The sequence below is a fragment of the Pyrgilauda ruficollis genome, unplaced genomic scaffold (genome assembly GCF_017590135.1).
Source record: "Pyrgilauda ruficollis isolate IOZ18807 unplaced genomic scaffold, ASM1759013v1 scaffold41, whole genome shotgun sequence".
NCBI classification, from domain to species: Eukaryota; Metazoa; Chordata; class Aves; order Passeriformes; family Passeridae; genus Pyrgilauda; species Pyrgilauda ruficollis.
The window spans coordinates 5,164,570-5,177,597 of record NW_024525601.1 but is presented as its reverse complement, the minus strand read 5'-3'; the positions used below and the strand labels follow the sequence as shown (position 1 = coordinate 5,177,597).

The window sequence follows — 13,028 nt, the reverse complement described above, 5'->3', positions numbered from 1 at the left end:
TGAGTGAAACCTGTGGTGTCTTACAAACATAACATTTTGATGTTTTGAATACTAAGGACCACTAGGTGCTTTTAGACACAGAACAATACAATTTCAGATGCATTTACCACTTTTATTTCACTATGCAGAAACATACATTCACCATGTGTTGTGATGCAGCTGACAGTGTAATGGACGCTATTCCTTCCGTGGGTATTAGAGCTGGACACTAGCGAGTTTTCAGTGGACGTTCTGTACAGGTTAAGGCTTGACTCAGAACTAGATAGTAAATGCTGACCAGATTCTCAAACAGATTTTTTTTTTTTCTCTGAGAACAAAAGGGAAATCAATAGAAAACCATCACGGTTATTTCAGATTAATAATTTTCTAAAGCTGCAAACTAAGTAAAATACAGATTTTTTTTTCCTCCAAAATAACTACATATAATTTACAAGGTTAGGATCTGTGAAGGGTGACTGGAAGCTGACTCTGAACAATGCTGACAAAAATCATTAAAGTTAATATACTAAAATCATTGCTACCTCATAAGGTATTCAGTCAGGTATACAAAGCACACTTTGTAAGCATTTATATGTTTTGATAAGAGTAAAGATTCATCATTGTTTATGGGGCAGTAATAAAACCAGATGAAACAAATATAAGATTCAAGTTGTTTACTGAATAAACTGTGTTATTGGCACATCTAATGTGTGGTAAAACATTATACACAGTACCTATACAGCTTCTAGCATTTTCGGGGTAATCTTCATTTACAGTATCCGTAAACAAAAGGCTTGCCACCTAACAAATTTTAATTTGTTTAGACTTTCAGAAACTGTGAAAGGCATGAACTGTTTATGTGTTACATGAGATCACTGTTTATATTGTTTATGAACGTGCAGGTAAAGCTGAAAACTTAGACATTTTAAGAAAATTAAAAATGCTGCTTTTCTGTAATTTTATTGTTGCTTCATGCAATATTGTTTAACTGCTGCTGATTCAGATTGCTTTCTATGGGAAGGTATCTCTGCCAGTTTCTTTATTAACGGTCAAGATCAATTCTTCTGTACTGAAATTTTCCATAGACAGATACAAGTCAGTCAGGTTGGAACTGAGACTCCGTATAGGTTCTCGTATTCCTACTGGTATGCATGTCTGGATTCATATGCATTCTAGGTCATTCCTGCAGAAAAGAGAACTGAGTTAATTATTCAAAGCAACTACTCTCTTGCAAAAGAGATTTGTCAATTTGTTCATACAAGAAAAGCTGTTTGAAAATGGCATGTCCCACTATAAGCAACTTGGACCAAATCCAAAGTCCACTGACGCCAATGGAAAGAATTAGCGACATCAATAGACTTTTAAGCAAGCCACATTGAGCTGTCTCTGAAACAATTAGCAGAATACCACAAGAATCACAGCTACTCACTCCTTAGTGACTGGTTCCATCTTCCAAATAAATAACTGACACTGAAATTCAGTTTTCTTTAGGGTCTGTATATCCAAAAGCAGGAGAGCCAAAGAGCTTCAAAAGGTGCTGTGCATTATACTCTGTTACTTACACCAAGTGCTAGGGAATACATATTGTTTTAAGAATAAAATGCTGCTATTGATTCAACAAATCTGACAAGCAGCTTTTTTTTCCCCTTCTGCATACAGCATTCAAAGCAATTTGCGCAATGGTGCTGGCATTAAGAGCTTTTGCATAGCAGGTTAGTATGCATGACATGTTTCTGCACACAGAATAAATATAGGAATATTGAGATGTCTGTTTAGCCAGCCACTATTGGAGAGCATGCCTTTGCTGAGAAAAAGCTGGACGCAAGGAAAGCTGCATTATCATCTCATCCTGATAAACAATGCTGCTTTAAAACATTAAATGTTCTTTCAAGTACAAGAAAGCCAAGACACCCAAATACCGACAAACTAATTCACTGCGTTTAAAAGCAAGTTGGACCATATCTTTGCAAGTTGGGAATTGAAGCACAACTTTTAACATATCTGCACAAGACATTTAAAAAGCAGCTGTAGGTTTTTTTCCCTCAGCATTTTTAAACAAAAATGCACACCTTTAAGAACAAATTGTTTTTGTTCTTAAATGACACAAAAGCAGAGAACAGATTTTTTATGACTTCAGAAGTAGAAAATTAGACTGTAACAAAGCATGGACAATGAGGACTTTTCAGAGAGCCAACGAAAGCAAATGAGTAGCTTCTCTTTCTCCAGCTGGCACTGTTTAATGAAGGCAGATGTCTACAGCTGAATGTGGTTTACTTTAAAATATCAGAACTGATAACTAGCAGCTTGAAAATGCCAGTGAGAGAAAGTGAAGAGTTAAAGGTGAAATATGGTAGGAAAACAACATCTGCAACATGCCAGCCCAGTAAATGCCTAGGAAAATCATCTGGTCCTCTTACCTGTGGTCAATCCTCCCCATCTTCTGGTGTGATTTCTGTCTCTTTATGTACCACTACTTTGGTCACTGACATGTCAGGGTGCTGCTCTTTGGCTTCTTTAATTGCCTGAGCCAGCGCCTATCCCAAGGAAACCACAGAAGGGCAAAAACAAAAAGGAGGTGGAACATGCATGATCAATAGCAAGGTGGAGAGATTCATGACATATTACACAATTTACAAATGAGGAAAATGATTAAAATATGAAATATACCATCACTGATTTAACTACTATTCCAGTTTAATATAAGGCATGCCAGTATGGGTAATATCTGTCAAAGCAATGTTTAGAAATGTTCTCTTTTTCAGTCTTCAGGGTAGCCTTTTAGCAGTTTGTAGATTTTACCTGATCATGATCAATATCTGCATCTCCTGTGATGACTATTCGTTTTTCAATTCTTGTTTCTGAGATGCCTCCTTTCACAGTCTAGATGGGAGGGACAAAAATGCACGTCAGTAACTCACTTTAGAGTGCTGCTACTCATCCCCAGAATGATCAGTGCAGGAACCCCTCATGACTGAACTGAAACAGCTCAAAGAGGGAACAACCTGGACTGCAAGTGAGCAGCTCTGGAGTTGGCCTGAGTGCTCTGAATGGACTAATGACCTCCAGATGTCCTTCCAACACAGGTAATTTTATAATTCAAGTTAATCTGCACATGCATCAAGAGAGATGTTTGTATGTCAAAAATGGCAAACTTTTCCCATGAAAAACAGAATGGGAATACAGACAGCCCCATATTCAGACCTATTTAAGTCCAACTGCTTGCTTCAGAATGGCATACGGGGTGGCATGGCCATTGTATGGCTCATCTACTAATGGGGGAACTTCATTGTAGAAAGATGAAATCCTGTTCTCAGTGAATACTGGTAGGAGAGCTGTCACAGCACTAAGAGAGTTTCTTTTTAGGGAGGAACTGTTATTTAAATGCTACCTTAGAACCTGGAAGACAGCATGGTTTGTCTGTGCAGATGAGCTTCTGGTCTGACTGTGGGCAAGTTCCTCAGGGTACCAGCCAGAAACACAGCCAAGGTGTTGGAGCTGACTGAATGTCCTGTTACGGCTACAGGATATGGATTCACTCTGTGCTTTCAACACTGTGCAGTGCTAATCTCAGTGCTGAAAGGCATAGTCATCAATAGAGCCTCATGTTCAGACAAGATACTCCTTCCAGGAATACGCCATTGTGGTTATACTCTTTCCAGTTCCAGGTAGCATTTGCAGCTAAATAAAGTGTTTCTGTACAGCAAGGTTTTGTGCTTGCACAGACATACCTTAAGGGTTTAGGATTCATGTCAAGTCATTGGATGATGTGTTAATCAACTCACATAGCCAAAGACAGGTGAATAAAGACAAGTATTTATGGTAAATTTACAACATTTTGTCAATAGAGTATCAGAATGTGTTTCCTTTCTGAAATAAACCATAGAACCAAAGCTAAGATAGCATACACCCTGGTGAAAGAGGAGCTCCCTGTTTTCCGAGGACTCACTTTGGTGATATGTGTAGTAGTTGTAGTGCTGGTGGTTTCAGATGTGATTGTTTGTGCACTCATCAATACACCTGGTTCAGAGTCAGCACCGCAATCCACCTAGAAAACAGAAGAGAAAAACCAGTCACCAAAAAAATTATCCTGAGCACAGGGAATCAAGAACTGGACTGTTAAACTTCTCTGTTTCTACAGTTCTTCATAAAGTGAGTATCTTATGGTAGGGGAAAACTGCTATTAGGGTGACCATGTGTCAGTATTTCTCTGTGCATCTGGAGGCTGTCCTTCCCCTCTGGAAGCACAGATGAGAAGATGGCGTTTTTAAATCTGCAGTTTCATCAATGTTCTGCAAAGGCCCTACACCAGGACGTGAGAGTGACCCTCAGGTAAGTTATTCTTATGTACATCCTCCTCATGCTAATGTTAAATACTTGAGCAACTTAGAAAAGTTCACACTAGAGCATACACTTAAAGATGGGTGAATAAATGGGTTCCTTAAAGGCACATTAAATTAGATGTTTTTTGCAGAATTTCTTACCTGAGAAGACTCATATGTAATGGTTTTTGTTTCTGTATGGACTACTGGCACTTCCTTTGTTGAAATTTCAAGGGTTTCCCCACCAGCGGGAACACTGCTGAAACTTATAGTCTCAGTCTTCACAACTGGTGACTGCATGAACAAAAACAAGAAGGAATTGGAACATTTAGCAAAGCTTATGGATTTCTCAGAAATTTTTTTTTTTTTTTACTTGGGGCAAAGAAAGAATAACTAAAAAGTGTTCTACATTAAAAAAAAAAAAAAGAGAAAATTCTCTTAATTACAGTGGTACATTCATGTATATAATGCTGTTGACATTTAGCACTTCCCTGGATTTTACAGAAACAAAGTTCAAAATGCTCTAAATACTGCAAGAGGCAATGGTCACATCTTGCACAACAAGAGGTTCCCTGAGAACATGAGGAAACACTTTTTCACTGTGAGAGTGACATTGGCACAGGTTGCCCAAGGATATTGTGGGATGTCCTTCCTTGAACATACTCAGAAGAAGTACTCTGGACATTGTCCTGGGCAGCAACTCACTCTGGATGTCCCTGTCTGATCAGGGGATTGGAGCAGAGGACCTCCAGAGGGCCCTTCCAGCCTCAGCAGTTCTGAGAATCTGTGATTCTACATTTTCTTAAAATGACAAGAGAATTAATTCTGTCCAGGCTTAGTCTTTTTATCTCTGGGGAAAAAACCCTGCCCAAAACAGCTCTTGAAATTCTACTAATGGGGCTAAAATAAGGAACCTGGTCTGTTTAAGACACAGTACACTTACATATAATTACACCAAGCATGGAAAAAAGAATCTGTTTCCTGTCTTTGGGGACATGTGAACTTTGCCAACCTTGATGGACTTTCCCAAACAGAACGCCAGCTGATCTTGTTATCTGTTGCATAAAATGCCATGAAATTTGGTATTTCTATGCAGCATGGAAAGCAGTTACAAGTAAAACATGCATGGCATTTTGCTAATGATGGAAACCAGCAGCAAGCCTTGCAGGTGACATGCAAGGAGGAAATAAGAGGAGAAAAAACCTGCTTTCTATAAAAGTGCAATCATACAAGCTGGGCACACTTAACTTTCAAAGACAGTAATTAACTTAGCCTACTATTGCCTACATTCACAATTCAGCACAGACACGACCAATTTAACAACAAGTTACCTCAAAATGAGGTTTTCTTTCCAAAGACTCTGAAAGTTGGACTGTTGTTCTGTGCTCCTCCGCCTGCTCACACGAAGCAGCGGCAGCGACTCCTTCCTGTTTGGTTAGGGCTTTCCCAGCCTCCTCCCTTTTTTCCTCCTTCGCCCCCTCAGTCCCAGCAGAGCCCTCCTTCCCTTTCGCGCCGGCAGCCACCGCCGATGCTGCCTCAGCCTGGGCATCCAGCGTAAGTCCGGCCACTTTAGCAGGATCCCTGCCTGCATGCACCTCCATCCCATGTCTCTCCTTGACAACTACAGTCTCCTGTACAACCTTCTGCACTGTATCCTGATCCGGCTGAACTGCTTGCTTCATGTCACTGGAAGTTATCTCCTGAGACGTTGTCGTGTCTATTCTCTGCAGGGAAAAAGGAAAAAACCCTCAGCATGAGAAGCAGACAACACTATTTGCAGTAGCACTGAAGCTTAATGTACTGTGAACATAAATTAAAAAAAAGGGCATTATATTTTGCCAAGTTATTTCTTCCACATTGCATAGATTTTTGGTCTCAGGATGTTATCAGTACAGCAGAAATAGAAAACAAAGCAAGAAGCAAAATTTTTAAAAGTGGTGAGAAATTTCGATGTCAGTGTTCTTCTCATTGGTATTTTTGTATAAGTTTTACAAAGGCAAAATACAGCACCCTGTGAAATGACCAAAATGAAATGAAAGAAAAGGTGGTTGTTGTCTTTTTTTTCTTTTTTTTTTTTTCCTTTTTGGTGAAGTTTCTGTTGTGGTCTGCTTAATCAAAAGAAAACACACATAAATACATGCATTATTTATACAGTTCCATATTGTGCAAAACCCCACAAAATAACAGAAAAGCAAAAGTAATTGGTGCATGTTTATGACACTGATGGAGGGAATCAAGCAGCCACCTGAGTCCAGGTATGGGAAGTAGAAGTAACCCCTCCTATGAACTCAGTTGGTTTTCTGGCGGACTCTATTAAAGTGAAGATATCTGAACCATCCAAGGTTTTTTCACTGGTGGACTGTTTAGTCTAAACAGACAAAGAAATGTAGAGTCATACACAGAAAAAAGGCAGACCCATATGCACAGACATATTAATTGCCAGAACCAGAGGCGGAGACGGAGGAAAAGAAGGTTGCAGGGGCACGGAGAGGTTGGAAACAGGAAAAGAATGGGAAAATAAATCAGAGCGAATTCATAATGGCTGTAGTAAGCAATAGTTACAAAGCGTAGTTGTTAGCATTGGCGTTTTGCTGGTTCAAGCAAACCTTTTTTTTTTTTTTCCTTCTATTAATAAGCCACAGCAGCAATACTGAATTTCAGTACATAAACCAGAAAGGCTGAAAGCCTTATATAATGTCTGCTTCAGACTGTGAGACGGATTCAAAGTATGAGAGAAAAAAAATAAGCTGGGTTGGCTGCTGTCAACATAAAGCCAGGCAGCAAGAGAACTCAAAGCTAGGGTGGTGTGAAGGGATTGCCTAAAAGAAGTCATGCTTTTATCTTTAAATCGTGGCGTGAAGTCAAAGCCACTTGTTACCACTACTTTTGATGCAGACGACTCAGTAACATAGTGAGCAGTAGCAATGGTAAATGGCTGTTCTCTGGAATATCTCCACTCAGACAGGCTCTTATCTGTCCAGGAAAATGCCCTTGCTTTTACAGCTTCTCCACCAAGATGCTTTTCTGCTTTGCCAAGCTGTAAGTTTTCCAGTGTACCAAGTAACTGCAAATCCTGGTCCATCCTCAGTGTCTTTTTCAAACTCTCCTCTTCGGGACTTTGCAACTGAGATTCTGCTTCCTTTATGGGTGTCAGAGAGTCAGACAGCTTTCTTCTCATGCTCTGCACATCAGATCCCCGCCTGGCTTTCTCATCAGTGACAGGCTGGAGGATTTCATACTTGGCCACTGTTGGAATGATTTTCACAGATTCTTGAACTTCCCTTTCCAGTTTTTGCAAAGTTTCTCCTGAAGGCTGTACCGCTTTCTCGCCCTCTTTAGCTTTACTTGTCATGGTTACAATTTTCCCAGATATGGTATCATAGGACTTTCCTAGGGTGAACATTTTCTGCTTATTCTCCTCATTGGATTGTATTTCACTTTCCAAGTCCTCAAAGCTCTGCATTAGAACGGTACTGGATTTTAATACCTCAGGTGGAAAGGCAGTTTTACTGCTCACAGTCACTACTTTGTAGGCCAGATTTTTTTCCGATTCACCATCAACTACCTCAGAGGGTATTTTGTCTATAATAACCCAATCCTCAGTGCCCTATATTTGAAATATAAAAGCTAAATTAGAATATCTGCAGGTTTATCTGTACTTCAGGAGCACTAAATTATGCAGACTTTTAAGAAAACATTTTGCTTCTTCTGAAAGCATATAGTAACTTCTAGCATTGTACCTCTTACAGCAGTTATCAAGCAAAATAAACAGAATCACCTTAGGCAAAATATGATTTCTTTGCATATTCTCTTTCTTCAGAGGTCCATATATTATGGGCCCAAAAATATTACTTTTGCCATACTATTTCTGTATTTGTTTGAAGCAAAATAGCACGTCAGCACATAATTATAGTGGTGATTGGAATCAACCTGGGGTTAAAAATCACATACTGCAGTGGTTCACAAAGCTACAGTCAAAAACAAATTACAAAAATAGGGCAAATAAGCCCATTCAACTGTAGCCTAGTTGTTACAAACATGCTGTTAATGACGTTTTAGAATAGTACTCTTCTGTATGTAGCCTGCACTGAATTTCCTTGTTTTCATTAGAACATCAACACCGTTCAGGATTGTTTAAATGGAGAAGCACAACACTACAAACTGTATAAACTAAGCATACAACTAAAAATTCTGAATGAAACTTAATTGCAGCATCTTTTTTCTTCCTCGTGCAAATGTGCTATGTGATTTGCTTTGACTATGCAATCAGCATCCAGTTATTTGACTTTAAGACTGTAACTTCTGTATTTAACTAAGCAAATGATGTAGTTTAAAATCAAATTAATTAAAAATAACCTCTAGGGATGATGGGATACTTTTCTGGATAATGATTTGATGAGAAGTAACCAAAGTGCCAGCAGATTCTCCTTCCTGCAGCTTCTTCTCTATCACACTTGGCTAATAGAAAAACCAACAAAAATATAAAGTTCACCATCACTCAGCATAATCTAAATTCAGTTGACAATATAAAGGAAATGCATTCTCGTGACAGAAGTGCCTCATTCACCGTAACGTTCTCCGTGAGGTTTATGCTGGAAATGCATGCAAACTGCAAACAACATCCAAACAGCACCGTGCAAGTAGGTTTCTAACTGGCAGAGAAATCAGTCTCCATTAGGAAGCCATAAGCTCTGGAGGTGACCCATTCCTCAGAATTTGGTCTCCAGATTATATCTCTGCCTGGAACTTATTAAATAATAACAATAAAAAAATATGAAAAGGGAGGGCTTGGAAAGGAAAAAAAGATAATAAAAAAATAAATCATTGCCATCCTTTCTGACTGCATTTCAATGAAGTATTGTTTGTCTTTACCTGCATTTCAAGGAATGTAGTACCTCCCTTCTGCAAAAATATGAGTTTTTCTGATTTTTCTGTTTCTTCTTTGGTCTAATGTCAGGGGAACAAATGATTTTAGTAAATGGAGGGTATATATACTATACTTCACAGTAGCTCATATTTCTCTACAAATTATTAATCTCATGGAAAATTGGGAAACAGAACTAAGGAGAATCATTTTGCAGCACAGAGGTTTCCAATGAGAAGTGAAATCAGTGTCTCTCTGTGGTGAATACAAAGGAGACATGAGTATACAAATGGTATGCACAAGTGTAGCACAAACCCCACTAAACTGAGTAAGACCCAGGTGCGGATGCACTGTGTTTGTTTCATTTCATATGATTTATTTAACTGGGGCTGATGCCAGCTCACACAACTTCCACCAACAGCCCAGAACAGGCACCTGCACCTTCACTCTGGGCAAGGCTCTCTCCTGAGTTTGCAGCCCTCTCTGCTGGAGCAGGCAGAAGGTGTGCCCAGCCATGATTTCAGCTCTCCCTTTTTCACTGCTGGTATTAGAAGTCTTAGGAGCACTTTTCCTACAGAGGGAGCTAACTGTTGTTCTATTATCCTGTAGTGTGACAGTGAAATCTCCTCACTTTTATCCCATCAGTGCTCTCCCACTGCTATGAGAATAGTAAGAGTATCTCTCTGTCTTGGACAACTGAGAAAATGTTAAATGTAGGTAAGACATTTCCCAAGGCTTTTGAGCCCACCTTCTGGGCTGGCCACTCTTGTCATTTGGCCAGAGAAAGTAAGTCCCTGCAGAGAAAAATGGGTTTCTTGCCAAACCCTTTCTAGTGACTTCAGTAATTACTATACTCAATAGATATGTCAATGGAAGTCCTATGACTGGCATGATAAAAGGGAACACATAATCAAGAGGAAAGATAGAAATCTAAAGAGAAATATGAAACCAGAAAGGGATAAATGGTTCAACTCCCTGACTGCGAGGAGATGTACAACTCTTTTATTCCTAGTGTTGGTTTCATCCAATTTAGGTCAGACTAAACACTGTCAAAGACTTTGTCAATATGATGGTTTTCATGTTCTACAGCTATCTGGCTACCATCATATAAGATATTTAAAACTATATTTTTCTGTAGTAAGGAAAACCAAATTATTTCCCCATCTGTTCTTAGAAACCAAGCGGCAACCAGTGGCTTGAAGTCACACTGACCAAACATTCAGGTGCCACATGCTTGAAGATCACATTTTGAAAAGACATATTTTCTCTTCTGTTCTCGTTTTATTTTAAGAAGAAGCTACAGGTAACAACACCAAACATATTTTTAAAGTGGATAATGTGTAACTTTGACTAGCAGAAGGCACTACACCATCTTGACTGCCTCTGCATTTCTCAGTAGACATCAAAGTGTGGATTTTGACCTAAGGATGGCTTCAGCTTTTTCCTGAAAAAATCCCCTCTCATCAGGACATGTGAACTGAAACCATCTCACTTATTGGGACCAAAGGAATGGCCAGGTGTTATCTATAGCAGAAGTCACCTCCAAATTAAGCTCTGATAGCTCAAGTCTGTTATTAATTTTCCACAGAAATAGCTTCATTTGGATGAGGTTCTGTGAAACAGATTTATTACTTAGATGCATGCATAATTCTTGTCCTTTTCCTTTCCAAATGAATGGTTAAATTCAGATGTGTTTCCTCAGGGTGAAGCCTACATAGCTGTGTAATACAGCTTTGTGTAAGCTTTGATACTGCTTGTGTGTTTTAATTAAAACTGTTTATTACATTCCTAAAGTAATAAAGATATTAAACAAACAGGGTGGTGCAAAGTTTGCTCCCCCTGCAATTCTCAGACTCAGGCTTAGCTAGCCACCCTTTCCAACAGCTCCTTACGTATTATTATGAGAAATGCATCCTACTCATTGTACTTACAATTTTACTTTTTAGAAGCATAAACCTTTATTTTCAACTACAATCAAACCAACCCGTTTGTAGGGCCTGTTATGATTCCTGAACAAGGCAGTAGGAGCAATACTAAAACTCCTCCATGCTCCCCTCAAAAAGGAAGCTTTAAGCACTGAGCCTGCTTTTTTTACATATTTTAATCACACATGGCTGCCACAGTAATGCACATCTGGTGCCAGCATGAGCCACTGGTTATATTGTGAGAGAGGAGGAGGTGAGACCCCTTTCCTCGGCAATATCCCTTTCCCTATGAGGAGAAGCTGACACTTGCTACCCGCATGCCTCCAGGGATGCCCTTCCCCAGAGTTATGGGTCTGCAACACCAACCTCTGAAGTGAGAAAGCAGAACACTCTTTCAATTTACACTTTCCAGACAATTTTTACTGAGCTCCCTACAACATTACATCAGTGCTGTGGGCACAGAAAAAAAATCTCATGACCATTTATTGGTTTTTAATGCTAAAACCAAGAGGAACCCATAAAGATAATTCCTCTGAGACAGAAACCAGATATCCATTCATAATAGAATAAAAAAAACCCAACTTTCAGGCAGACCACACAAGCTTATTTCTTTTTGCTCCACTGAACCTAAGCCAAGACCCTGCATTGTGTATTTTATAGCAACACAAATACTGCCTTGCTACCCCACATGTTCTTATCTACCTACAGATGAAGTAAACACCAGCTTTTAAACTGGCAAGTTTCTTACAAGCACTTCAAGACTGCACAGTGAGCAAGATTTTTTCACACACACACACACTGCAGGAAAATGCAGATACTTAGCAATCTGCATTGGGTCTTCAATGACAGTATCCAGCAGACTGTAGCAACCATGAGGTTCCTTATGGAACTGGCCAAGAAGGTCTAATTATCATCATTATTTCTTCCCTGTTTTCAGAGACTGATAGTTCTGCCCTTTGTTCTGTATTTTCTTTTCAAGCTTGGCACCATAGCCCCCACCTGTCTCACTACACCACGTCTCCCAACCAGTCACCTTTGTTTAAATTTTCTCTCCATCACTTTCATGGTTTCTTTCACGCATGGCTGGACTTCCTCAAGCTCACCGAACCTGTAACAATGCCTGTATTTTGCACCCTCAGAGAGACCCAGTTCTGCCACATGGCTTCCAGTGATTTTAATTCTCTATATACACATATATTTATATATGTGTATATTTATGGTATCTACTCTTCCTTCCATCGCTGCTGTCTGTGTCCTGAGAAAAGGGAGTGCCTGCAAGCAGGGATGGGCCTCTAACTACAGCCTCTAATCTAGTGAGAGCTGCTATAAGTAAAAATGCATAGACAAATACATAATGAAGCCTTTCAGCTCACGCTGACCTCTTCAGGCACTAGTGGTTCAATCATAGGAGCATCCTCCTGCCTTGCTGCAAGTCGAACGGGAGATGTGGAAAGCCTCTTCTCCCACTCATTAGACACAGTCGTTTCTGTGGAGGTTTCCAAGAAGGTGCGTTTCAACTCGCTTATATTGGTCTGATGTTTCATCAGATCTTCCTGGGTTTTGTCTAGATCCTAGACAGTTTTAAAAGAATAGAGCAGTTTGTGATACATCCTAAGCCAACCAAACTTTAGAGCCAAAACACACAACTTGGTTAGTATAGAGGGAAGTAACAGCTCAGGGAGCCGGGGAGCACAGCACTAACACAACACTCTGTGAAAATGTGGCATTTTGAAAGAGAACAGCATAGCATATCTCGTACAAGTGAGTCTAAGTACACTCTTAAAGAGCCTATCCATATTGCTGTAATTTGCACCTGATAAAGAGGCTCTAAACAAACATACATATGCGCGTGGAGGCACACACATAGAGGCACACGCATATATTGATATTGATAGTACAGGTTAGAGGAGTCATCATAATCTGAGAGAAAAAATAATCTAT

At 39.6% G+C, this 13,028-nt stretch overlaps 1 protein-coding gene across 10 annotated transcripts in view; it reads right to left on the bottom strand.

Moving 5' to 3' along the window:
• Positions 1 to 410: 410 nt before the first annotated feature.
• Positions 411 to 13,028, bottom strand: part of EPB41L3 (erythrocyte membrane protein band 4.1 like 3) — a 95,285-nt gene continuing 82,667 nt past the window's right edge. For 2 of the 10 annotated variants that reach the window (XM_041477683.1, XM_041477685.1), the window contains exons 14-23: positions 12,467 to 12,658; positions 8,655 to 8,756; positions 7,177 to 7,905; positions 6,544 to 6,666; positions 5,630 to 6,022; positions 4,461 to 4,592; positions 3,926 to 4,024; positions 2,779 to 2,859; positions 2,397 to 2,513; positions 411 to 1,162 (exon numbers count right to left, since the gene is read on the bottom strand). In XM_041477683.1, coding sequence (XP_041333617.1) covers positions 2,403 to 2,513; positions 2,779 to 2,859; positions 3,926 to 4,024; positions 4,461 to 4,592; positions 5,630 to 6,022; positions 6,544 to 6,666; positions 7,177 to 7,905; positions 8,655 to 8,756; positions 12,467 to 12,658 — 1,962 coding nt within the window. In that variant the 3' untranslated portion in view covers positions 411 to 1,162; positions 2,397 to 2,402. Of the gene's footprint in view, positions 1,163 to 2,396; positions 2,514 to 2,778; positions 2,860 to 3,925; positions 4,025 to 4,460; positions 4,593 to 5,629; positions 6,023 to 6,543; positions 6,667 to 7,176; positions 7,906 to 8,654; positions 8,757 to 9,170; positions 9,246 to 12,466; positions 12,659 to 13,028 lie in introns of all 10 variants that reach the window. The other 8 variants (XM_041477689.1, XM_041477693.1, XM_041477692.1 and 5 more) reach the window with 7 other exon arrangements.